Source organism: Helicoverpa zea, chromosome 22 (genome assembly GCF_022581195.2).
Source record: "Helicoverpa zea isolate HzStark_Cry1AcR chromosome 22, ilHelZeax1.1, whole genome shotgun sequence".
NCBI classification, from domain to species: Eukaryota; Metazoa; Arthropoda; class Insecta; order Lepidoptera; family Noctuidae; genus Helicoverpa; species Helicoverpa zea.
The window spans coordinates 5,888,001-5,914,459 of NC_061473.1; the positions used below are offsets into that span (position 1 = coordinate 5,888,001).

The following is a 26,459-nucleotide window of genomic DNA, read 5'->3' on the forward strand; positions in this document are numbered from 1 at the left end:
TGACGTTTAGTTTGTGTTACTATACTTTCCAGAAGTTCAAAAGCTACCAGTCTCCCTTCTTTACTTAAAATTAAATTTTGACTGATTGTATTTGTTACTTAAATACCTTGAAAGCAGAAATCATTTCATAATCTATTTTAGTCTAAAAATAGGAAGCATAATTGCGAAATGATCTTTAGATTTTTACGTACTGCCAAATGGTAGAACTCTATGGAATGAATTGGCAATTAAACCGGAAACAGTGAAACGTCAGTTGACGTCACCAAAGTAGCGTCTGCTAATAAAATGGCGGCGGCGGAGATTCAGATAGTGAATCCCTCTAATTTAGCAAAAGTAGAAAGGTAAATTAACTAAATTCAGTTTTAAGTGTGTCATTTTTGACAAAGATCAACAAATATATATGATAGTTATCAGTTTTGGTGAAAAAAGTGTGATATCAGGAGCACGGTTTTTGATGTTTGTTATTGCCTTGAATGTTTCAGTTTTCTCAATGACCCGAGTTATAAAGAGATTATTGAGAACTCGTCAACGTTCAACTCGCGATTATGTGCGGAACGGAGGATGCGTATGCCGTTTATCGACACACAGACCGGTGAGAAATCGATTTTTATTGTCTCTTGTACATACTATGTGTTGACGCCCACTTCACTCGCTAGTAATTTCATAAACATTGGCTTGATACACTGTAAAACCAATCTAAATCATCATTAATGTGTTGCCGGCCTATTTTGTTGATAGTCACGCAAGATTTACCATTGATAAAGTGCTTCGATTAAGTTTGGAACATGCTGAAAAGTGCTTTGCCCTTTTCTCTCCTGTAACGTTGCATATCTTACTATCCTTCTCTAAAAATCAATCCGACTGCAATCTTTGTTTGAGGTATCAATAGCTTAAGAGCTTCTACTTGTATAAAAAGCTAAGTATTACTCTATTGTTATGATAGATTATAGGTAATATATTATGAATGTACATATTTCATGAATGTACAAAAAGTGTATGTCAAGGTTGCATATGCCCCTACTTAATTACTCATATTTATTAGGTTTTTGTTATTTTAGTAATGAATGTCATATTCAGTGTAGGATGTTATGTTTGTAAACATATGAATAACAAAACAGGAAACACTAGAGTGGGGCAAAATATAAAATAAACAATTGCAATAATAGTTGTGTGAATAAAAAGGTTATGTATTGTTGTCTATGATTATCAGGTGTCGCACAGAGCCACTGCAATTTATTTATGACAAGAAGACAACGCATGCCAGGCCAGAAAGAAGGACAAGTGTACACATACCCAGCTCAGAGGTAAATATTAATGTCAAAAACACACTACAATATATTATGAGTAACTAGCTTCCGCCAGCGGCTTCGCCCGTGTGGTGTGTTGATAAAAAGTAGCCTATGTGTTAATCCAGGGTATCACCTATCTACATACCAAATTTCAATCAAATAGGTCCAGCCGTTTTTGCGTGATTGTATAACAAACATACATCCATACATTCTCACAAACTCACATTTATAATATAAGTAGGATATAAGTAGGGTTTATAATATAAGTAGGATAATATAAGTAGGATTAGCTTCCATCAGCAGTTTTGTAGAAAATATTCCCCGCACCTGGATTCAAAAGAAACCTGTACATTATTCCGGTCATTCTATTCATCAATATCTGTACAGTCATTTGTGCTCAAATCGGTCATAAGAAATATCATTCTCCAAAAGTGAGATGTCTATTTGTGGTCCACTTGTATTCTTCTTTAAGCCCATTGGTCAAAAAACTATCCCTTATTTCTAGAAATTGTAAATGGCAAAAAAGAGAGAAATCATAATGTTAATATTTTTTTGTAATCCAATCGTAAAAACTGCATATTTTGTAGATAAAGTTACACTCTTCTTGAGTCACTGCTGATGAAGACCGACATTAATTTATTATTCTAACTAGCTTCTGCCAGCGGTTTCACCCACATCCTGTGAGAACCTCTGCCCGAACCCAAATAAAAAGTAGCCTATAGCCTTCCTCGACAAATGGGCTATCTAACACTGAAAGAATTTTTCAAATTGGACCAGTAGTTCCTGAGATTAGGGCATTCAAGCAAACAAACAAACAAACTCTTCAGCTTTATAATATTAGTATAGATACTAAATTATCTATGTACATCCAGATGGCGCAAAGCCCGCCGCCAGTACCTCACAATGTCATCAACACGATGGGGTTGGGCCGGAGCACCAGACTCCTTGGATGTCACCGGTGAAGGAGAGAACAGTTCCGGTGTCCCCGGAGATGCACTAGCTGGTGATGACAGCAGAGACGGCTCACAGACTGCTGCTAAAGATGATCCAAAGGTAACAATGAGATGTAGTTTTGGACATATTTTTAAATACATTTATAACACTGCTTTGGGATACAAATACATAGCATCCTCTTCCTTACCTATTTCAGAGATGTTGATGTGTTTTAGTTTGGCTAGGGTTAATTTTCTTTGATACAAATATTATGTAATCCAAACTATGGTAAATCTTCATGTGCTTGGTACCATGTTTTCATGCAAGTCGATTTTCTGATTGGTGCTGGGGAATAGTTATGTTTAAAACTAAGTAACAGATATTGCCATAGCTTACCTAAATTGTAACAGTGTGAAAGAGCTGATAATTCATTTTATACCATCCACTGAGCCATAATCGTAGACTCATCATTACAATATCTGAATATTTCTTCAAAATTGTATCTACACAATTAAATTTCACAATCCTCAACAAAAGAATGTGCTAACGTCTCTCAAAAGCACTCTTTGCCCCAGGAATGGTTCTACGATGAACTAGCAATGGAGGAAATGGAGACAGGTGAAGAGCCCGAAGCGGAGTCTGATGAGGACTACTATGATGATACGTACGCGAACAGGCGCAAGCGGCGCGGCGGGGCCACGCCGACGGGGCCCGGGTCCCGCGGGGGCCGCACGCGGAAGTCGCAGCCTGATGATACGCCCGCCAAGAGGGGCAGAGCTGTGAGTATGATATCGGAAACGTTTCACTACTTGTTTCATTTTTTTTTGTAATAATTGTTTTTAAACTCTGACATTAGGGCTTGCTAGATGATTCAAGCCTGCAGCTCACTCTATAGGAAGAATATAGGTTTTGTGATGTTTTAGGAGTGTATTTTATATGAATTTGGAGTTTAAAGGATCTCAGTGATAATCTGAAGTGCAGAAATTGTAAATGATAAGAATGTAACTAAGTGACAATTTCACCGTCAGAGGAGCTTGTTGGCGGAGGAAAGGAAAATCGACTTTTCGAAAAAAGGGACTAATTTCTGAATTAAATGTTGTTTAATAAACCAAATATTATTGACAATCTTGTCCATATAACATGATCACTTGTGGTTATTACTTAAGAGGCTGAAGGTCGAGACCTCGAAATAATAACATATTTAAACTTCTTTAACATTACTGTACTGAACACAATATGTTTGCAGGGGCGAGGTCGCGGCAAGCGCGCACAAGGAACTCTTCCATACGAGGTGCCCGGCGACAGCGAGAAACCTTTCGGCTGTGAACGTAAGTCTTCTCGGAGGAGGCACTAGCTGGCCCGCCTTCACTCAGGTCCTTAGTAGTACGCAACCTCCTTGCAGTTATAACATATCATGAAGTATGAATGTGGGGAATGGGACTGGCATGAAACAATTATGAAGTTCAAAGTAAAAGAAGAATAAATTGACATTTGAATTTGGAATGGTAGGATAGCTGATGTTCATCGAGGAGATGTGGACTGAAGCAAAAAAAAATACTTTTGAATTTGGAACTGATGTTTTTTGATGGTTCTCTGGTAAAACCTCCATGCTTATCGGTTTCCTATTAATTTATGAATTTCTGTAAAATGTGTGTGTCCTATTCCCTACAGTCAGCTTCTAAAATACAAATTCAATAATCTACAGCAACGCCAACAAGATACCTATACCAATATATAAGGAATAGTTTTATAGATACATTTAGCATAGATTGTATACCCTACAACGAAAACAATAGTTGATACAGCTAGACATTCCTGTGAGTGCAATATATTACCGTAGATAGCCGAGCAGATGATCATGGCAACATTTGAGAAAAATAATGCAGTTTATAACTGTTTTCTAATTGAAATAAGGGTCATTTCTATTTGGGTTTTGTATGACAGTAAAATAGTACTGATTGTAAAATTTCCTTTGAAGAATTTATAAAGCTTCTAATCCAAATATCCCAGACAGGAGTACAAGATATTATATCCAATGTTATGTCATCTTTAGTCTTTTTTCTTGTTTCGATGCTCATAATATTTTCTCAAATGTTCCCAATGATATGTCTGCTTGGATCTATCTACTAAAACATAATCCTTCACATAAAAATCCACAAGATAACAAAATAAAGTGAATTTTTGCTCAACAGTGGTGTAGCATAGGACCTGAGCGTTTGTAGAAGTATTCAATGATAAAAAAATACATTTATTCGAGTTTTGTGGTCAATGCAAATAAAAACAAGGAAGAATAAGTTTGATAAAGTAACTTAAGTTTGGCTATATTAAAATTAATATAATTTTTCGTTTCATCATCTGCCTAGCCTTTTCCCTTAATGATAATTTCACAGAAAGCTAGTAACTTAAATTGTACCTGAATGCGTCTATCTGTTTTTAGATACTGGACTACTGATATAGTTAAAATTATATAAATGTAAAAAAATATATATGAGCATGCGTGATTAGTAATATTTTATTATTGGCAATAAATTATAAAGTAAATAAAATATATTTAAATGTATGTAATAATATATTTACGGTGTTTCTATTACCTATCCGTTGATTTGCGATTAGAGTTTGAAATTTGATGTTACATGTATATGGAGCTTATTTCAAAATTCAATATTAAATCGCAGATTCACGAATTGATCCGTTATAGAAATGCACCCGTTAGTGTAGTATCAACATCTTGGATAGTACGCACATTGGTTGAGGTCACTATATTTTGTTGTTATTTGCGTTGACCAGTCAACTCAAGCTGGATAGATTTATAAACAAAATATCATTGAGGTAAGCATTGCATAGTTGTAATAGTGCAGGGCCAATGAGTACTGTAATATTTAGCGTTATAGATAATAGGCCGATTCGCAGCAAACCTACGGAAACACTTATTATTGTATGTCTTTTCACAAAAAAATGACTAAAAATATATAAATAAATAACATCAAATGTTATTACAGATTGACTGGTCTGGTCATTTTGCAAAACTTGTTGAAAAATATCTGGCAGCTAACCACATAGATACTACATAGTTTTTAAAGTGAATATATTTTTAAAATGTCTTCCAAATGTCCATATACAATTCTTGCCGAAATCTCAATCCTTCTACATAACTCGTGAAGTTGACCAAAGTTAGGCGAATACAATAGTGTGGAAAAGCACTTCGGCTTACTTAGTACAAATTTACCTCACAACGTCTTCCGGTTTTTGCTCCCGAGTCAAAGGATCTGAAGTGTGTGTATTGTAGCTAGAAGTTTCAAGGAATTCACTTACTTCCTTTAGCCATCATCATCTCCCGAGCCTATTCCCAACTATGTTGGGGTCGGCTTCTAGTCTAACCGGATGCAGCTGAGTACCAGTGTTTTACAAGGAGCGACTGCCTATCTGACTTCGTCAACCCAGTTACCCGGGCAATCCAATACCCCTTGGTTAGACTAGTGTCAGACTTACTGGCTTCTACAAGTAACGATTGACAAGGATCTTCAATGACATTTCCTTTAGCCATAAGCTCCCTAAATACATATTGTAGGAAAATTTATATTCTTCCAATTGAGAAAGAGCGTTAGGACATACAATAATAAGTGTGAAGTTTGTAACGAGTCGCAAACATGCCTTTTTATTGTTGTGTATGTATGATGTGAATATTAGCTAGCGTAAGAATCTCGAAACACTATCGGAATTAAATGAAATTGCTAAATTTTAGATAATATTACTAGGAGATGTGTTTGTACAGTGCTCTGTGGAAACGAAAGCGTTAGATCTGATAGAAAATATCTGATTTGTAGATTGGTTTTATTGGCTATCTTTTACTCAAATGTGGAATAAATAATCTCGAACATATTGGTAGGATTTTTTGATGTACAAGTGGTACAGTTATCATTACATAGTGGATGGGACAGCAAAATCACGCCTGTTTGTGGTCCTCTAAAGCCCATACTGATGAAAGGTATTCTTTCATACAATGAGATAGTCATACAAAATAAGCGGGATGATGGTAGTTCTCGTTTTTCTTTCCTGGCAATACTAGTAATAATTGGTAGGATTAAATTAAATTTAGTAATATTATAGATAGTTCAACTCAGATTTGCGCGCGGCCCTATGTGTGCGTCGGCTTGTAAATATACAACTTTCATTCGTGTGACAGTGACGTCGTCCGAGCATGACGTGTTCTCATCGCTTTTTGTTATGGGTACAGTCGTTTACGAAAATGTCTAGTTCTTCACGGAGAAAATGTTTTAAGGAGTCAGGTAGCGTTTCAAAAAAATGAAACAACATTCAAAGCTTTTTATTATTACATTTTACAGTTTATCATTATTTTCTCATACGGCTTTTCAAATTGACATTGACAGTATCTAAGAAATAAATGAAGTGAAATATCTAAGATGAATTAAATACTCCTTACATATTTTCTAGCTCGGGGTACGCGGACAATAAATAAATGTGTGGACTATAGTTCGGCCATTCAGAGAATGCGTTCCTGACACGTCGCGATTGAACTGACGACGTAACTTTGCAATGGCGTTGCAGTTACGATAAAAATATTTTTGCTGGTTGTTTACCGTTTTAACAATTGAGGAGCATTAAAACAACATTATTATATCAATAATCAATGAATGTTATAATTTTGTGCCAAACTGAGTGTCAAATAACTTGGTAAACAATATTTTTCTAAATCTATACTGCGCTATTACAAGGTTATGTCAGCGGTTTATATTTTGTAGTGCTGTGCTAAAAATAACAGGCAAGTATCGTAATCTGTTCTTATACAGTTATAATATAAAATAATACGTTTTGATTTTCTTTTTAAGAATTGGAAAATAATGGACTATAAGACTTAATTATAACGTTTATGAAATATAAAAATAAAACTATGACCAAACCGCATTTTTATACTTAGATTAAAAATGGTAACCCCAAATGGCGTTATGGGCCGCCATTTTGTGACGCTAAAACAGTCGTCCGTTGTCGTTTCGTGCGCATAGACCACGTTTTTCAAGTGTTTTCGATCTGTTTTTATTTGATTACCCGGCTTTTGTTAGACCGAGATATCAGGATTGATTCTGTTATTGACAATAATATAATTATACATGTAGGCGAAGATGATGATGAAGACACCACCTCCTCAAGCAAATCGGAGTCTGATTAATATTCTGTTCGCACATTCAATTCAATGTACTTGTAACAAAGAATAAATAAAACAATTTTATTATATGAATATTACCTTTTTTTGGTTTCCACTTAAATAACTAAAATATAAAACAAATGATTCCGCCAATTTAAAACGAAAATAATCTTAAAATAATGCGGCGGTTCATTTTGAAGGAACGGTAACGAACTCAGTGTTATGTTGTGCCCATCACTAGTCGTGACTAACTGATAGGTGTCAGGAACGCATTCTCTGAACGGCCGAAGTATAAGAATGTAAAAGACCTATAATTTAGTATAATAATGGAAACAAAATGTGTGGGGAATTTTAAAAAATTATATTGCTTCGCATAATGTCGACCAAAATAAGACGGAAATAATGAAACTCATAAATGAACGTTTAAGTCAAATTGATGAAGGGATGTTGGGTAATACTTGTCGACATGTACAAAAGAAAAAAGAAGAATACTATAGACATTTTGACATGGAGTCAGAATTTATAATTAACATTGGTGAAAGTAGCGAATCCGAAAATTCATCATTTGATTTTTCAAGTAGCGATACAGAATCATTATAAATAAATAAACTAAATTACGTAATAACTGTACTTTAAACAGCCGTATACAACCCCTAAATAACTGTTTTGTACCCGACTGTACCTCTTGTCACGCACACAAAGTCACTGTATATGTACAAGGGTTACCCACACATAGGGCCGCGCGCACGACTGAGTTGAACTTACTATACCGCGTTGTTTCTACAGAACACTGCAAACTGTTAGGAATTGGAAGGTTATTAGTGGTCATTTTATTTAATTATTTATAATTGTAATTGCGAAAATGTAATGCATTTAGATTGAGTTACTGTTAAGGCCAAATTTTTGAGTTTTACTGAGAAGCTGAGGGCTTAGGAAAATTGGCGACAATTTAAAGCAAAATAACTTAAATTTTGCTTGATATTTTATTTTCAACTCTTTCACTAGTGACAGGACGGTATGCTTGAGGCCTTATAATAAAAAATGTGCTGGTTAAAAATCGCGGGAAATAAAAGTAATCGGTTTCCTTTCATTTATATCTTGTATAGTCTTCTATAGTCTGTAGATTTTTTTTGCTGACTTGCAACTTTTTATAGAGCAATGAAGTTTATGGTAGAAAACAGTAAACAACCTCTTTATAAGATGGTCTTTATTGATTTGGGAAATATGGAATAATAAATAAATCATTTATCAGTGTTTTAAGATTAAAGTTAGCAATTTCACATAGTAGTTTAAAATCTTTCTTCTATTTATATTTTAGTACTCAGCCTCAGCTTCTCAGTGAGAACAACTGAATTATTGACTTTTAACCTTTTACTGTATATTTTGTTAATTATGAAAATCCTTGCGTTATATGTCCGCGTGGATTTCAGACATTTAGGCATATCTTGCCTTATATCTTCCTTAGGTTGGCAGAAACCGTGTACTTCCTGAATTTACTCATTTGTAGGTTGTCGGCTCGGGTTTTGCTAATGACATTACTATTCACAGTTACAGATGTTTTTTTTTTGTGAGCAATACTTGTGTGTGTAAATGTACATGCAGTCTTTTAATACTCGGCCCATACTGCGTATACTAAGGCTATCTATAAAAAGAGAGTAAAAAAGAATATTAGATTGTTACATCAAGTGTAATGTTTGCAAAACGTGAGCCGTGAACGTATAGAAGGATTATAAAAGTGTGCGTACATTGATGACTAACCGGTAAGAACCTTTATAAGAGTTCAATAGGTAGACCATACGCCTTTCACACATTGCCGGTTATATTCAAGTGTCCATGTCCACACTCAGCTACAGTCAATTAAATGCAAAAAGTTCAAAAAAATACTGAAAAAGTGAAACTTAAAACACCAATGAATGGAATTAATTTTTTCACTGCCACATAATCGTTTATTATTGATTGAAATGTAGCGTAGTTGTGTTATTTATAATGTAGGCTAGACTAGTTATTATTATATTTTACATTATTCTCATTTAAATCGCATTCTCTTTACTCTGTACGAAGTTGGTTCAATTTTAAATCGATTTGTAAAGGGAGTCGATTTTAAATGTTTTCTTTCTCGTGAAGATATGATTGGTAGCCAGTTTCATCGCAGCGATACAAGGCTATTGTGCCTTATATACTAAATGTATGTGTTCAAGTATGTTTAAGAAGTAGGGTGCGTGTTTTGGTAGTCAAAAAAATAAATAAAAAAAGATATCGACATTTTGCACCTAAAGTAAATTGGCCAGTTTGTAAAAGCGTGCGGTATAATCCCTCCTTGCACGGAGGCGGGAAATAATGTTCCTATTTCAAATTTTGGCGCTGAAAATCAGTATGCTATGCCTATATCTGGCCAGTACGCACGTACACCAAACTCCATCGTTGCGACTCCATGCACCATTCATAACTTCACGGGCCTTCTGAACTGGATCTTATGAAACCATCACAAGTTTTTAATCACAATGTTTTGAATTTTATGCACCGATTGGTTGAACGTGTACGACTCATGTGTCTGTGATAGTTTATTTATTTTATTCGATTTCTCTGGTTGATAGATCTTAAGAAATTTTCGGTTTTTTGCTTCCACAATGACTAAAGTTTTGCGGTGGAAAATTGCCCTCTAGGATTATTTTTCTTCAAAAAGTTTGTACGCCATTTTCACATTCTTCGATCAATTATTACACTATGCGTAATTGTCAAGTATGAAAAATAAAGATATATTCAACGACTTTAGGAATGTTTATGATTTTGTGGTCAGATTTTTTTTGTGGGGTTTTCTGAAAGTCATCTGGGTCAAAGAGTAGGTCGAGCTTTTGCAATAATTCGTCATAATCATATTTATAACGCAATATATCAAAATTTCAGTATTATAGTAAAATTTTAGTCATTGTATATCTCTTGCGTTTGGTTAACATTTATACGATTTAATTAATTATTGAATGTGAGGGAATATGACATAAATTATCTGCAGAAAGAAGCTAAATGAAATGTTTTTACTATAAATTTTATTATACAAATTTTTACAGTGGAAAATAAATGAAATAATATTTTATAACAGGATTTGTGACGTTTTTTTACAGACGATGATATCTCCAAAATTTTACACATTACCCGGGCAATGTGGACATTAAAAGGTTAAGTTCAGTTTCAGTTTGTTACTCTTGGTTTATTATGAAATGTCCATATTGCCCGGGCGATGTACAGAATTTTTTCATAAATATTTGCCGGTAATAGTGTTCATATTTTCTATTATTTCTTGTATGTATGGAGCAGTGAAGTATTAGGCGATTGATGTTATTCTTAGATCCAAACTACACTTACGTGCAAAAAACTGTACCAAGTCTTTAAGCATTTTCATTGCAAATTTTGGGCAAGTTAAATACGTAAGTCAGTTTTTTGCACGCAGTGTACTATTATCACCCAAAGATTGTTATGAATTTATACAAGAAATATTTATGTTGAATAACAAATAAAATTATCCAATGTATAAGTTTTTGTTCTTGTGTTAAAATATAAGATTGATTGGACTCCAAGTTTGGATCTTGCGATGTGCTGTAGATTTTGCTCTTATTTCTTTCTTACTTTGTATCAATTTCTTTATATCAGAGTATTTGTTTTCAATGATTTTAAAAGCGAAGAAAACAATTGTATATGTCTTAAAATTTTTGTATCAACACCAAACAACTTAGCAGTCGTCTCCTATTGAATACAAGTTCACGTAATGTTCAGGAACTTATTAAAGAAAATCGTGAAGTTTGTAATACATTTCTGTATACCTTTAGGCCTTTATTTCAGAGCAGAATCAACAGCATCATCTATTTCCAAAATAAATGATGTCAGTGTTAGCGCTGGGCGGATCCATAGATTTGAAGTCATCAATCAAACAGCCCTCGAAGCGTGCGTCCTCTAGAACTGAACATAGAACTTATCACGACGGGCCGGCTTTCCACCACGTATATTGTATGAGAACTATTTTGAAAAAAAAAATTGGTTTAAAAATGGGTGGTAAATTTTTTTGGGCGAAAGTGTAACTTTATTTCATTTTTTTTTCTTCTTAAATTACAACTTATCTTTTCTAAAAAAATATATAAATACTTCTGAAAAAGTAAACTTTATTTTTTTTTCTATTAATTTCTTTTCGTATCTTTCTTGCACCAACAAAATGTTCTCATACAACCTACGGCTAACTTAAGGTATTGATTGATGACGGATAACTATATAACTAAGGCTTCGTTCACACTGTAACGCCGATGCCGTCGTGGTGCCTCCTCTATGCTCTGTTCTGTTGACGCTATGACCTGTTTTTCTGTCGGTACCTTAATTTTATCGCGGTATAGTGTGGTATATAAGCAGACGGAGGCATCACGGCGGTGAGTATTATGTTCGATGTTATTGTGTTATATTTTTTTGTTTATTTATGTCCATATTGTAAGATTGAGATTTGTGTCTCTTACTAAAAGTTTTTCAGTATAAATCTTAAATGAATTGCCTTTTACGGCCCAAACAGTGACACAGAACTCAATCAACCAATGAAAACGTACAATCTAACGAATCACCCTTTCCCTAGTATGCGGTGCCAAGTACAAGACGCGACCGGGCCTCACGTACCACTTCACGCACACACACAAAGACCCGGCAGGGGCCGGGGCGGGTGCCGGCGCTAGTGACGGCGACTCTCGCGACTCACGGCCCGGGGCCCATACGCCGCCCGCGCATTCGTCGGCACCGATGCAGCCAGCGACTGAATATCAAGATAGCTACGTCACTTTCCTTAATAATCCCGCAGTGGGGACTGGTGAGTTTTGGCTCCTTTTTTTTTATGTGCTAGTCTAACAAGGGTAGTAAAAGTTGGTAGCGGGACACTAGGATGGACTCTTATGTCACTGGATGATCGATCATTAATGGGGAATTGCCTAGCAAGTCGACTTCTACTATGATTTTCATTAGAGTAGAAGAAAAATATAGTTATACTCGTAATTGGATATAGCAATATGGTAAGTTAACAGCAGAATAACAAGTGTAGCATAGTCTACAAAGTCATAAAAACTTAGCGCAAATTGATATCGCATTTACGAATTTTGCGCTAAACTTTTTTCACTTTGCGCAAAGTTGAATAGATTATTGCGCATACCTGGAAAATTTTGCGCAAACGTCGAACATTTTGCGCAAATTAAAGTAAAATATTTTTGATGTAGCAATGAGTGATGCATGCACATTACTACTGGTATTCGTGAGAGTATACAAATGTTTATAATTTCATGCAACACAAGTGTCCTGAGGGCAGCGTAAGTGGTGTTCATACATCATTATTTGACTACTAAATTCTACTTATGTTTGTAATAGTATTTAGTTGAAACGGAAATTATGTAGTAACATTGAATGAAAATTATTTATAAAATAATAATATGTCTTATAAGTAGAAAATGATTATGATGTAACAATATTATTGTTTTTCTACGCGTACATATTTTTACATGCGCTTAAAAATAAAAATTATGTTCTATTGAATAATGCGCTTCGAAATAATTTAGCGCAACTGGAGTTAAACTCGGAAAATTACTTAAAATTTTCTAATATGTACGCTTCTTATTTCGGTGATAATATCTGTGGTGTTCACAACTCTTTATGAATACTTCTCGACTTTTAATTGACCTTTTGAACACCAATTTCTTCTTCAAATACGGGTCTTACCCCTACTCACTCTACTCTCTGATCCAAAGTTTAGTCAAAAAACTGGTAGTTTTTCTAAAAATGTGGGTGTTACAATGGATGATGACAAAAATAAATTCACAAGGTCGAAAGGTTAATCTTAACGCCTATATAATTCTCATCTATTTCAATATTAACGGATGTCGAACAGGTACCCAGATATTTCCACCGATATAATCATGATTGTTTCTTACCAGCCGGCCTCCAGGACGCGCCCGCGCGGCGCCCGACACCGCCGCCTGAGGGTTAGACCTACCTTCATTCTCGTCCTATTCTATTCTCAAGTTATTTTGTATGCAGCTTGCGAACACACGGATTTTGAAACTGCTTTAAATAAAAAAATTTGAAATGTTAAAGTTTGCTAAAGTGACGAACCTTGGTGTCTGAATATGTGATGTAAAGGCGACTGCTGAAAAAGCAGCAGCAGTGGCGACCCCAACATAGTTGGGAAAGTGGCGACGACTTAAACCCGTGGGGGTGTAATACAGGCAACTCTGCGTTCTCTTTTTCGATTAGAAAGACAAAAATATTTAGATTCGATCCAGATATCGAGTTCATGAACAAGTGACATTTTTTTATTCGATCAACGCTTTCACAATCCGGGTGTTAGAGATGGCCCATATAACGGGCAGTAGTTACAATTTTTCTTTCTACTGCTACAATGTTATGACGCTTTATCTCTGTCTGCTGTACTTGTGAAGAGATTAGAATGACTATCGGAGTAGATGGCTAAAGCAAAGCTTGTAGCATTTACAAATATTGGTCATCAATGGTCAATTTTCACGTGGTATTTTGTTTAGCTGGTCCACCCGTGCCTCCCGTGCGTCGGCCTTCGCCCCCGCCCAGGCCTGCGTCGGCGGACACGTCTAGTTCTGACTCGGCGCATGTGCCGTTGTCGGCTGCCGTGCATGCAGCGCCTTCAGCACCCGTGGCCTCGGCCTCCGCGACCCCTGAGGTCAAGGAACCTGGAGTTACTAAGGCGAAGGAGGTTAGTACATTGGCGAACTTCAAAAAAAAATCTAGAATTTTATTGAGAATGATATTAAAAAAATATATATCTTTTCGAAGGCGTCACCATCACCATACTGCGACTTCTGCCTCGGCGATGACCGTGAAAACAAGAAGACAGGCACTCCAGAACAGCTAGTCAGCTGCTCCGACTGCGGCAGATCAGGTAAGAGGCGCGGCCGGCCGCCACGCAACGGCCTTCCCAAGGCGTCCTGCTACCACCTCGAGAACCGCGTCTGCGAGCGCCATCGGCACCTCAGAGACACCATCAAACTCAACGGAGTCGTCGAAATTGTCTCCTCCATGTCCTATTCAGCTGACGACTTCGATAACTTCGCGTCTCAAACCAAACTCCTCAATGATGAGTACGGCCAGTACCCGGTCTCTCCCCCCTCCCGTCAGAGCCCTACCTACGACTGTGATGTATACCTCGCCGGCTCGAATAACATCTAAAATCTGAGTATTATTTGTGTGTGTTGTCTGTCACAAAAAAGCTCACACGCCGTGGTTTTTTTGTCGGTCCTACCAAAGAGAATGTCTGATGGCTAGTTTTAAATGTTACATTCCACGTTTCATACTCTTATTTTCGAATGAAAAGACCTTTGATGCATATTTAGTATTTATAATGTTGTAATCATAATATTAGCGTAGTGGCATCACAATAGATATGTCAAATTTTTGTCTAAAGTATACCATATCTCATAACCGAACATTTAAATTAAGAAAATATCCCTATCATAGTTCTATATCACATATCAGTGTGAGGTTTTATCTGTGTCTATGTTGGCACTTTGTGATTTGGTGTTGCCATTTAAAAAAAACAACACTTGTGACGATGGATGCCAAATGATGAGATATTTTAAATTGTTGTCTGTTGTAATGTTTATACCTTAATGTTTTTATTATTTTTAGTGAGTACAAGTGCCTTATCAAAATTACATGATTTCGTGTGGGAATTAGATCGTGGTGTTGCCAGATTTATCGATAGAGCGAGTGGGATCGGGATTGGTTTTATCAATCAAGCTAGGATTTATATTTTAATGTTTTTACACAAAGTTTACATTACGTATGCTTTTCAAATTAGTAATTTAAGCGATTTTATTCTCGTCATATACCTAAAATTAAATTTTATTGTCGTTTCACTATTCCAAATTAGCATGTAAAATCTTTTTTAAATAACTTAACAATAAAATTACATCATCTTAAAATCTCGTGTGCTGGCAACACTACAACGAATATAATTTAGTCATAGCTTCGCTTGATGCCAAATAATGACGTCATTCTAGAACTTGAGTGACGTCTTACGTTCAGATGTCCTAGCTTTCTAGTCACGCTGCAACAAAGTCACCGCACGCGGTTCTTCGCGCCCAATTTGTCTTGAAACAACATGGCGGACAGTTGTCAAATGTCATAGACAAAATACTGCTGATGTGTGCCCTAAACATTCGTTTGGAGCAATCTGATTGGTTTAATTTTATGTAGATGTCCTTATTTCTGGAATTTCGTATTCTTATAATCCCAAGGGTAATTTTCATCGACGACATGAAAGTCCGTTTCCTTAATACAACTTTTGAAAAGTTTGAAACTTTAACTTAAAAATTCTCAGTTAAACATTTACGAAAATTTAACAGTTGTTTGTGAACTTTGGTCTTAATGGATATCTAAAAATGTCACAAAGTGTATTGCGAGTATGGATTAGAAGAATCATTTTATTTATATTTAAATGTTTATTATCAAAACCAGTAGACTGCCAATGTGGCCTGATGATATTAACTTGGTTAATCGATACTTTTAAAGTAACTTCTAAATCTTGTGCAAGATATATTGGGCCCGAGGATACAGTTACCCGACTACGCAATTTTAGATAGCAATAATAATTTGTTTAATAATTCATTATGAAGTTGTTTCATATACCTAACGTTATCATATGGGTTTAAAATACATATATTGCCTAGTTCTAGGGGTGAAAGAATTATTAGTCTTTTTCGCCTCTGCTGGGTGTAAAATTATCTTTAGAATCACGTAGGGGAGGTTCTAGTGACGAAACCATTTTATGCAGTCCTACATTGAAGTACTACTTAGTCTGGGTGTTTTTAGGCGTAGGCGGGTCCCATAATACTAGCTTATAACATTAATGTTATAACCTTACCTAGGAGCTTATATGTGCCTTTTTTATCACTGTTTTTGTACCGATAACCCAAAGATTTTGAAAATTATTTAAGTTTGACAAAGACTAACTTCATGTTATTTTTCAATGCGCTGTTTTTTTTGTACTGTTATAAACCGCATCTTGTACATATTTTTTTAAATTTAGAATTTCATAGAAAGGGCGATTCAAATAAGGCCTTCCATATTTTATCGTTATAACTATTTTCTCATGACCATAGATTTAATGTTATCAAATATCTCTGCTGTTTATTTATTTTCTAATGCATATGCATTGAACATAAAAAATATCATTCCTATAGTTTATAGAATGTTTTGTTTAATTTGTAAGAAAATTTTAATCGAAATTAGGTTTAAAATTTTACGTTTTATAAATAGACATTATTATAAATTGACAATTTATTTTTCTTTAGTATGTTTCTATATAAGTTATAGAATATATTTACATAGTTTAGTTTATTGTTGTGACAATGATTCTGACATTGTTCTCTTATTGATCTTTTATATGAAATCTTAGGGGTTTGTACTCAATGACGTGTTTTGTTCAAAATATACAAGGTGTTGATTTGCATTTGTGCCATACTTCAGGAGGAGGACATAAAATACGTAAATAATCGATTGGAATTACAGAACACGGGAAATAGCTAATATGCACTGCTTTTTTTGTCATTGTTATGTCGTAGTATTTCAGAAGTAACCCAATTTTATGAATGAAACTTATGAATAATCGTTGCGTATGCTTTGTGTTTGCGTTTGTGTGAGGGCGCAGCACGGTTTTAAGGCCAGTAACACACGCGCCAAGTTTAAATATGGCTAGATGACATTGACGGAATTCCGAAAAAAAACTAAAAATTAAAAATTACGTACCGATTTTTTTGTTGATTTGGGTCGAGAATCATTAGCATAATTACGTCCTTGACTATGGCACGGATGCAAATCAACAGCTTGTATATTTTCAAAAATCAATCTTTTTTACATCATATTAATCAATAGTACTACATTGCGCATTAATTAAAATATTTTCTTTCTATAATTTTGAAGAAAATAAGTCACTGTATTTACCCCATTTTGGCATGAAATGGTACCTATGTACTTAAGTTGGTGCCGCTGTATAACCCCTTCGGCCTCTGCCTCGAATTTTGCGGGCAGCGGGGCGGCAGCGGCGGCGGCGCGGGAGCGGCAGGATCTTACGCGTATATTCATATGGACCGGCCCTCGAATATAGCGGCGCGGGAGCGGCGCGGCGGCGGGCAACGAGCGGTGCGCTCCAGTCAAGCGGTGACCGTCCGCGTTGGGCATCTGCATTGTAGGCATAGTGTTATACATTTTTTTTTGTGACGTATCAAAATGTGTTCGGACGTGCAAGAGCTAATTATTTCGGCCATCTTTGAGAGGACACCCATATGGAACAGCAAACACAACAGAACACAACACTACACTGCTATAGTGCCGCGCCATCTGCCCGCTAGTTTCGAGAACACGTATCCGTTGCCCGCCCCGCTCCCGCGCCGCCGCCGCTGCCGCCCCGCTGCCCGCAAAATTCGAGGCAGAGGCCTTCAAGGGATCGAGCGGGCGTGAAGTAGGAATGTAGGTATAAGTTACCGTTTTATATACATATAAATAAATAATAAAATATTATATTAATATTGCCTCTCGTCTGTTAGGTGCCTTAGTATGTGCAATTGTAACCTTTGATAGTTCTTCTTATATGACTTTCTTTATATATTTTTGAGGGTGTTCATTTTAATAAGTAACCTCCCCACTCAGAGACATTTCATGATTACTTAAGTCACTCCTTAGTGACGGAATGTCATACAAATCCTTCACTAAGGAATGGCTTAAGTAACCATTAAATGTCTCTGAGTGGGGAGGTAAGTGTTCATGTTTCAACATTTTGTCCAAGTGGATTAACTTAGTAAATTCATTGATTTTAAAGCTAACAAAATTCAAATTTTACATCCTTTTAACGGGTTTTTTTAAAATGGTGTTTTGACAGTCATTTTATCTACTCTTCTCGTGGTAATATTACATGGACAAAAATAATTATTTACGTAATAACTCCACCAACAGTTGCTAGTTAAAATGTATACCCTAAGAACCCCCTAGTTAACACTATGTCAGCAATATTAGTATCAAATCTACCAAATATAAATAATCACCATAATTGTACTACATGTCTAGTAATGTTACAGAAATAATCAAATCATAGCTATATTATAATAATCAACTTAAACAAAGAACATTTATTATTTATTATCAAGTTTATGTGGGATCTTAAATGTATGATGTCCAAGTGTTTTCAAAATAACTCGATTATTGCAAGTTTTCAGTACTTATAAGTACTATTTACTGTTTTATTGATATATAATGTTTGTTGTACCAAATGTTGATTTCTCATATATTATCCGTCTCGGCAATATCTATATATTTTATTTTTAAAGTTTAATGGCTGCAGGGAAGTGCATAAATGCGGATACCCAAAGATAAATATTTAAAAAAAACTGTTTCCGTTTTGTTGTTCCATATTTCTTTTATAGCATAAGACCGAGAATATATACAAAAAAAAAAAGAATATTTCATGCTTTTTCGTTTTTATTATTTTATTTTTGTATAACAATGCTACTTTATCAGAATTAAATTGTATGAACTCGATCTTAGTCGATTTTTATTTGGTATCTTTGTGCTGAAGAATAGTGAATGTGCACTTCCCTTTAGACATTTGTTTTACTTTTCTTCCTAAATAAAGTTTAAGTCATTAATTATTTGAATAAGTGTTGTTTATTTAATTTTATTTTTCACTATTGTTCGGCACATTATGTTTTCCCCTGTCATAAAAAAGTTTTGAAATCAATAAACATAGTAAAGAAATTGAGATGGTGATTGAAGATTTTAAAAGGTAAGAAAACACTGTGCCTTACAATACGTGAATTTAATTTATGTTTAATGATGATTTGGAGCTCTTTGTTTCTATACCAATGGACATCCGAATCAGTCGAAAAATATTCTTAATTTTGTCGTTCTAAGATTGATTTTAGTCTAATGTATAAATACATATGTCTATATTTAACTTGGACTCCTTTTACAGACTACATGAACATTCTATTTTATATCTTTTCTTGAATTTTTGTTTTTAATGCATTAGTTTAAACCAGAAGCAAAGAGCTCCAAACACCATACCATGCCATGCAATCTCCGGCCCGCATCACACCTGACTTCTATATCCCCAGGTCACCCAACCTGCCTGCAGTTCACAGTGAACATGATCGTGTCGGTGCGCAAGTATCGCTGGCAGTGCATCGAGTGCAAGTGCTGCTCCGTCTGCGGGACTAGTGATAATGACGTGAGTATATAAATTGGTGTACTGGCCTGTGCTTATGATGTAAAGATCAGGCGTTATATTGTACTGGGCAGCCATTATGAGGTCATGAGCACAGGGCGGCGTACCGGGCTACAGATTTCGTAAAACATGCATTTTGCTTTTATGATGTTATCGGGTAGATCTATGTGCGAATCACTTAAATCTATACATGGAATTTCGTTTTCAACTCGGAGATAACTCGCCCTTTTAATTTGCCTTTGGGCGATGGCTTCCAAAGTTGACCTAGCGTTAACTTCACGTGACTGACAAATGACAATCGGTGTGGACATCATTATAAAAAGATTTCTTATTGCAATTTCAGGACCAGCTATTGTTCTGCGACGACTGTGACCGCGGCTACCACATGTACTGCCTGGCGCCGCCGCTGGACACGCCGCCCGAGGGCTCGTGGTCCTGCGCGCTCTGCCTCAAGGAGTTCCACAGCAAGCACTGAGCGGCAGGTAACTACTGCACACTGTAGGTACACTACACATGTACTGCCTGGCGCCGCCAGGAGTTCCACAGCAAGCACTGAGCGGCAGGTAACTACTGCACACTGTAGGTACACTACACATGTACTGCCTGGCGCCGCCAGGAGTTCCACAGCAAGCACTGAGCGGCAGGTAACTACTGCACACTGTAGGTACACTACACATGTACTGCCTGGCGCCGCCAGGAGTTCCACAGCAAGCACTGAGCGGCAGGTAACTACTGCACACTGTAGGTACACTACACATGTACTGCCTGGCGCCGCCAGGAGTTCCACAGCAAGCACTGAGCGGCAGGTAACTACTGCACACTGTAGGTACACTACACATGTACTGCCTGGCGCCGCCAGGAGTTCCACAGCAAGCACTGAGCGGCAGGTAACTACTGCACACTGTAGGTACACTACACATGTACTGCCTGGCGCCGCCAGGAGTTCCACAGCAAGCACTGAGCGGCAGGTAACTACTGCACACTGTAGGTACACTACACATGTACTGCCTGGCGCCGCCAGGAGTTCCACAGCAAGCACTGAGCGGCAGGTAACTACTGCACACTGTAGGTACACTACACATGTACTGCCTGGCGCCGCCAGGAGTTCCACAGCAAGCACTGAGCGGCAGGTAACTACTGCACACTGTAGGTACACTACACATGTACTGCCTGGCGCCGCCAGGAGTTCCACAGCAAGCACTGAGCGGCAGGTAACTACTGCACACTGTAGGTACACTACACATGTACTGCCTGGCGCCGCCAGGAGTTCCACAGCAAGCACTGAGCGGCAGGTAACTACTGCACACTGTAGGTACACTACACATGTACTGCCTGGCGCCGCCAGGAGTTCCACAGCAAGCACTGAGCGGCAGGTAACTACTGCACACTGTAGGTACACTACACATGTACTGCCTGGCGCCGCCAGGAGTTCCACAGCAAGCACTGAGCGGCAGGTAACTACTGCACACTGTAGGTACACTACACATGTACTGCCTGGCGCCGCCAGGAGTTCCACAGCAAGCACTGAGCGGCAGGTAACTACTGCACACTGTAGGTACACTACACATGTACTGCCTGGCGCCGCCAGGAGTTCCACAGCAAGCACTGAGCGGCAGGTAACTACTGCACACTGTAGGTACACTACACATGTACTGCCTGGCGCCGCCAGGAGTTCCACAGCAAGCACTGAGCGGCAGGTAACTACTGCACACTGTAGGTACACTACACATGTACTGCCTGGCGCCGCCAGGAGTTCCACAGCAAGCACTGAGCGGCAGGTAACTACTGCACACTGTAGGTACACTACACATGTATTGTATACTGCACATAAGAAGAACAATCTTTAGGTGGCCACTCAATGCCTAAACAACGCAAGACGCCTGCGAGCAGCGAGTTAACACCCAGTGACTCGCTGTCGCGATTGGAAGGCTTACTACTTACGGAAGGTTCAAAACTGCTTGTCACCTATATTTCGTAACTGTTGGGATAATTGTGATGATTCCATTGCTGTGAGATTATCCGCTATCGTGTCACATGTTTGATTTTTTATACTAAGTATTTTTTTTACCAATTACCCTCTGCCTTTTGGCTATAAATTAAAACATATACTTCTAAAAAACTCGCCTGAAAGATCGGTTCAAAACTTGTTTAAAGCAAAAACACTGATAAACTACGGAAGACTTTTCTGTAAATGTGATTTTAATACACTTTTTTTTCTCTTTCCAGGTATTAAACAGAAAGGGCCGTGAGAGAGATAGATAGGTAGGTGAGATAACGAATTATAGCGGCAGTAAGGTTCTAGGGTACAAGCAAGTGATCAGATAGTGTTGCTATAAGTTAGCGGGACTGTAAACAGTGTTGCCATAGTCTAGTGAGATTGTGAGATTGTAAGCGGGGGGGGGGACGGTACTGAAGTATTTTGATTTTTTTTGTAATATATTTATCTGTAGACCGCTATATGATGGCCATATTTATTCTTGTAAATTGCTTGGTTTTCTATGTAAATAAATATTGAAAAATATCTTGTATAGCATAAATATGGATTGTAACTTCATACAACTTTCTCTATTTTTTACATATTTATCAATAATGCTCTACGTTCGAAATGTTTGCTCCAACCCTAATAATTTTTGCTAAGATTCAAACAAAATATAGTTAAAAACTTCAGTACTGTGAATTCCCTCGCGAAATTCTTCATGTAATCGTATCGCCGAATCAGCGTCACTACGTTTAGCGCTCTTTCTACCTCTACCGGTGCTTGCTTTAGTATTTTTTATTTATTTACCTTTTTACACGCGACGCAGGGTTGATTTATTACGTAGAATTTTGAATTTTGTACTCAACCAATGACATGTACAACCCATAATTATCTGCTTAGTCTTTGAATGCATTGGGGTCGACTATGTCTATGTATGCAAACTGTCAAAAGAGTAAGGGTCCGTTCAAACAGACCGGCATTTTTCTTTTCACACAGACCGGAGCCGGAGACCGGAGCATGCAATCGGACCCAAACGTCAAGAAAAATTACGCGATCGGAGCCGGTCGGCTCCTCTTATTATTTCACACCGAGCGCCTTCGAGCATTCTTAATGACAAAAGCAATGCACATCCAAAAATAAACCTTACTACAAATACTAAAAACTCGATTTTCAACGTGTTAAGAATTTGCTCTTCTCTCCGAGCCGGTCTGTCTGAGCGGCTAAAGACTAGGTACCTCTTTGTGCATGTCACTGGCCGATAGTACACATGGATTTTGACCCTTACATGAAGGGAATGTTTTAAAAAAAATGAAATGAAGAAGAAACGTTAGAATTATTAGTTGGTAAATTAAAACATTTTTGGAATGAAGAATATTTTAGAGTATTTTTTGTGGTTAATATTTCAGTTTGTTTTTGTTAATAAATTGACAGAAAATAGTGAAAATGACGAGTAATATAAATGTAGGGTCTTCTTATTTTATAAAAACAGTATATACCGAGATTATTTATGTTATAAATATGTAGTGGTGTGTTTGGACATTTTTTGTACTATTTTTTATTATTTTCGTATTTTTTGAATACTTATTTTTTACTTAAACAAATTAGGTTGTGGATTTAAAAATAATTAAATGATGGTAGTTTAGACTCTCAAAAGTACTTTTTATTTTTAAACTTATGTATAGAAAATTCAAATGGTTGTTTTGTGTTCGAAGTTGGCTTGGCTGACTGAATGGTAAAGCATTGTTTATATGGACGATCTGTCATATAACAATGACAGTTGTTAGAAAAGAGACATCGAAAAAAAATCTTCCAGATTTTATAACATTTTTTATTAAAATAAAATGCGTAATTGGTCAACCCTACAGGCGATTTCGTATCGATCAAACTTTCCAGTCTCGTATCATCTTATGCTAAGCTACTAAGGTTCTTATTGTAATAAGATTAGACTAAAATCGTATGTAAATGTAAAGTCGCGGGCGAATCCAGTCATTATACGTAATATTATAACTGTTCGTGTATAGGTTTTCACCTTTGAAAGTGTCCATTTCTAGTAGTTTCTTCGTGGAATTTGTCTGTAGATATCCGGATTTTAGGACGGATCTTAAGATCTGGAAATCCGGATGTTTGGCTGGCTGAGTTGTGAAAAATTTTTGAGTGGTTTTTCGACTTGTTGAGACTTCAAACCTCTTGGTCTCAGGATGAAGACCACATCACCATTTACATGTGTCTTGTAAGAATATCTTTAACATCTGGGTCGTTTTTAAATTGAACTCACTATACATGTTTAACAGAGACGGATCTATTCACCCTGTATAGCGTCCTCTCTTTACCACATTAATTATTTCAGATACCAAAAAATATTCAAGTCGAAGAAAAGTAAATATTGTACAGATTTTGATATGTATAAAATTGTTCACAACTCATTTAACACTAGTAAGTTTCACCGCTTCGATCGCTGTCTGCATTTAGCGCCGTGGTACCAAAAGTACCGCGCGTGGTACCAGAAGTACCGCGGTACCAATCTGTTAAAAATATAAGTACATTAGTATATATCATGTATGTTTAAGATAACGGTTAACGCAATGTGTGACATTGTTAATTAAAAAAATATGGCTCTAGTTCTACGGACACGATGGTTTTGAACTTTTAGTGTGGAGGCTAGTCGAGTTCTCGTATATCGATAAAATTTACCACACGAAGTTTTACTATAATATGTATACCATTTGGGTAAGCTGTATTCTTTATAAGGTCAGCATCCTTTCACTACCTTACTTCGATACTTACACCAGATTATCTGAAAATTAACATTACCTTGACTGGTACTTATTTGAAGGTGTCCCAGGCCATAAGTCATAGGATACTAAAAAATATCTAAACTAGAATACCTCTTACCCAAAGGGTTTTGTCCTACAGTGTATTCGGCTAGCCTTCAACATAATGTGGGTACAATCTTGTACTCAAAATATCTCTTCATCGACAATTCGTAGCACATCTATTTTATGTTAGTCGCTGCTCATTATTATACAATACTTAATTACATTTAATATTTTATACTTTAAGTATATCTACGACTGTGGTCTGATCGTTTCCTTAGAACTTCTGGTTTTCATGTTGCTGTTTTAAATTGGGTGATATCGACAACACGGTTTAATAAAAACCTATAAATAAGAGGATCGAGTATGATATGATATACTTACAATAATTTTAATAAGAATCACTAGACTTGTCTACAACAACAAGACAGATCAGATATTAATTTTTTGAAGTCTTATAATTGCCAATAGAAAAAAATATCGATAGAATATTTGACCATCCCTAGTCTGCGTGTACAGTGTTGTCATTAACCACCCAATAGTGAAAAGTAACAATTCTATTATGTATTTTTGTACTAATCGTAAACGAACACATGATTGGCGAAATCCACAAGCATTCCAGTTTTTTTATATATTCGTGGAATTCATTTGTCATATCTATAAATATTAGTGGACATTCAGTTTGTGCAAAAATCTCTTAGGATTGAACTTTTTTCAATAGTATTTTTTTTTTGTGTAAAAACTAATTTGTAAGACCACGCAGCCTAGTCTAACACTACTAAAATTTTAGTAAAAAAAAAAAAAAAAAAACAGTCGAAACTACTCCCTTTTTATGTCGGTTAAAATATGATAACTTTTTTTTGGGATAAAATCATAATTTGTGTACATGTATTATTTAAAAGTAAATTGTATTATCTAGCGCAAACTGAATGTTCGCCCTTTATGTACTAACTAATGGATTTATGTTTAAATGTGTGAAGAATATTACCAGATATATGCGTTGTTAAGAATCGAGTAGGATTAGAAAAACGCACAATTTTGATTCTATTGTTTTTGATATTTTAATATTGTCTCGCAAGACCTATAAAGTTGGCAAACCAAGAAATAATATAGTTTGTCACAGCAAGAACTTCAAGTTGTCACCCACTAATAATTTGTTTGTATTTTTTATTTCATATACCGCTTATGTCTGGTAAAATTTAATGTTAGAGTAAAGTAAAATTGTCGTAAGTAAAGCTGTGATCAGATTAGGAGGTTGTGATGGGATAAGAGTGGGTTTACAAGGATTTTTTAAATAATAAAAAAATATGCTTTTTATTTTTTAAGATTAGTAACTTAGCGCAAGTACCGAATTTTGCTTTAATGTAATAACGAACAAGTTTATTATTCCTGCCAGCTTGAATCCTGTGTCGCGTGGCCGTCGGCACGAATTGTATATTTGTCAGAGAAATGGCTCAGTAGGTACGTAGTTTGTACTGCGGTGACTGGCGGATGCACTCTCGCGACAAATGCCTCATTGCCTGTTCTTTCCAATAACATTTAGGAATACCCCTGTATTTCGAAATTGGATTAGAATTTATATTCTGTGGTGTTCATTATATCTGTGCGTCCCACCGCTGTCATCCATGAAACTAAAGAATGACAGCGTGTGACGAATAGACCGTTAATTTTACGATTTTTTTAATGTAACAAACTCAAATCATGACTATATTTTATAGGCTCGAAATGTGTTTATATTTTTTAAGTTTTATTTCTTATGACTGAATAATTATTTACGCATTGTTTTTTCTTTTTTGTAATATTATGGTGACTGGTTCTCAATCCAATTTCGATACGGCTGGGTTCCGATTAATAATATTGAATTTGTTAGATTATATTGTAAAGTAAGGTTTCCATCCTGTAATATTGTGTCATAACTATTTGTGGTGACGTAACTGATATAAATTGAAACGAAATGTATGCGTTGTTTTATTTTTATCCTGTACCCGTTTCACCCGCTGTTTCACCCGCGTCCCGTAGCCGGATG

General features: G+C 36.3%; 1 protein-coding gene across 2 annotated transcripts; it reads left to right on the plus strand.

Annotated features, from left to right (window-relative positions):
* Positions 1 to 253: 253 nt before the first annotated feature.
* LOC124641660 (zinc finger protein ubi-d4) lies at positions 254 to 26,392 on the plus strand. 2 transcript variants are annotated; one of them, XM_047179831.1, is made up of 12 exons: positions 254 to 341; positions 483 to 592; positions 1,211 to 1,304; positions 2,162 to 2,342; positions 2,783 to 3,001; positions 3,469 to 3,550; positions 11,990 to 12,217; positions 13,932 to 14,119; positions 14,200 to 14,305; positions 19,533 to 19,645; positions 19,986 to 20,124; positions 21,869 to 26,392. In XM_047179831.1, the coding sequence occupies exons 1-11, from the start codon at positions 286 to 288 to the stop codon at positions 20,115 to 20,117; spliced, it is 1,509 nt and encodes a 502-aa protein (XP_047035787.1). In that variant the 5' UTR covers positions 254 to 285; the 3' UTR covers positions 20,118 to 20,124; positions 21,869 to 26,392. The 2 variants fall into 2 exon arrangements, with proteins under 2 accessions (XP_047035787.1, XP_047035786.1); XM_047179830.1 differs by lacking the exons at positions 19,533 to 19,645; positions 19,986 to 20,124; positions 21,869 to 26,392 and having other exon boundaries at positions 14,200 to 16,853.
* Positions 26,393 to 26,459: the final 67 nt, after the last annotated feature.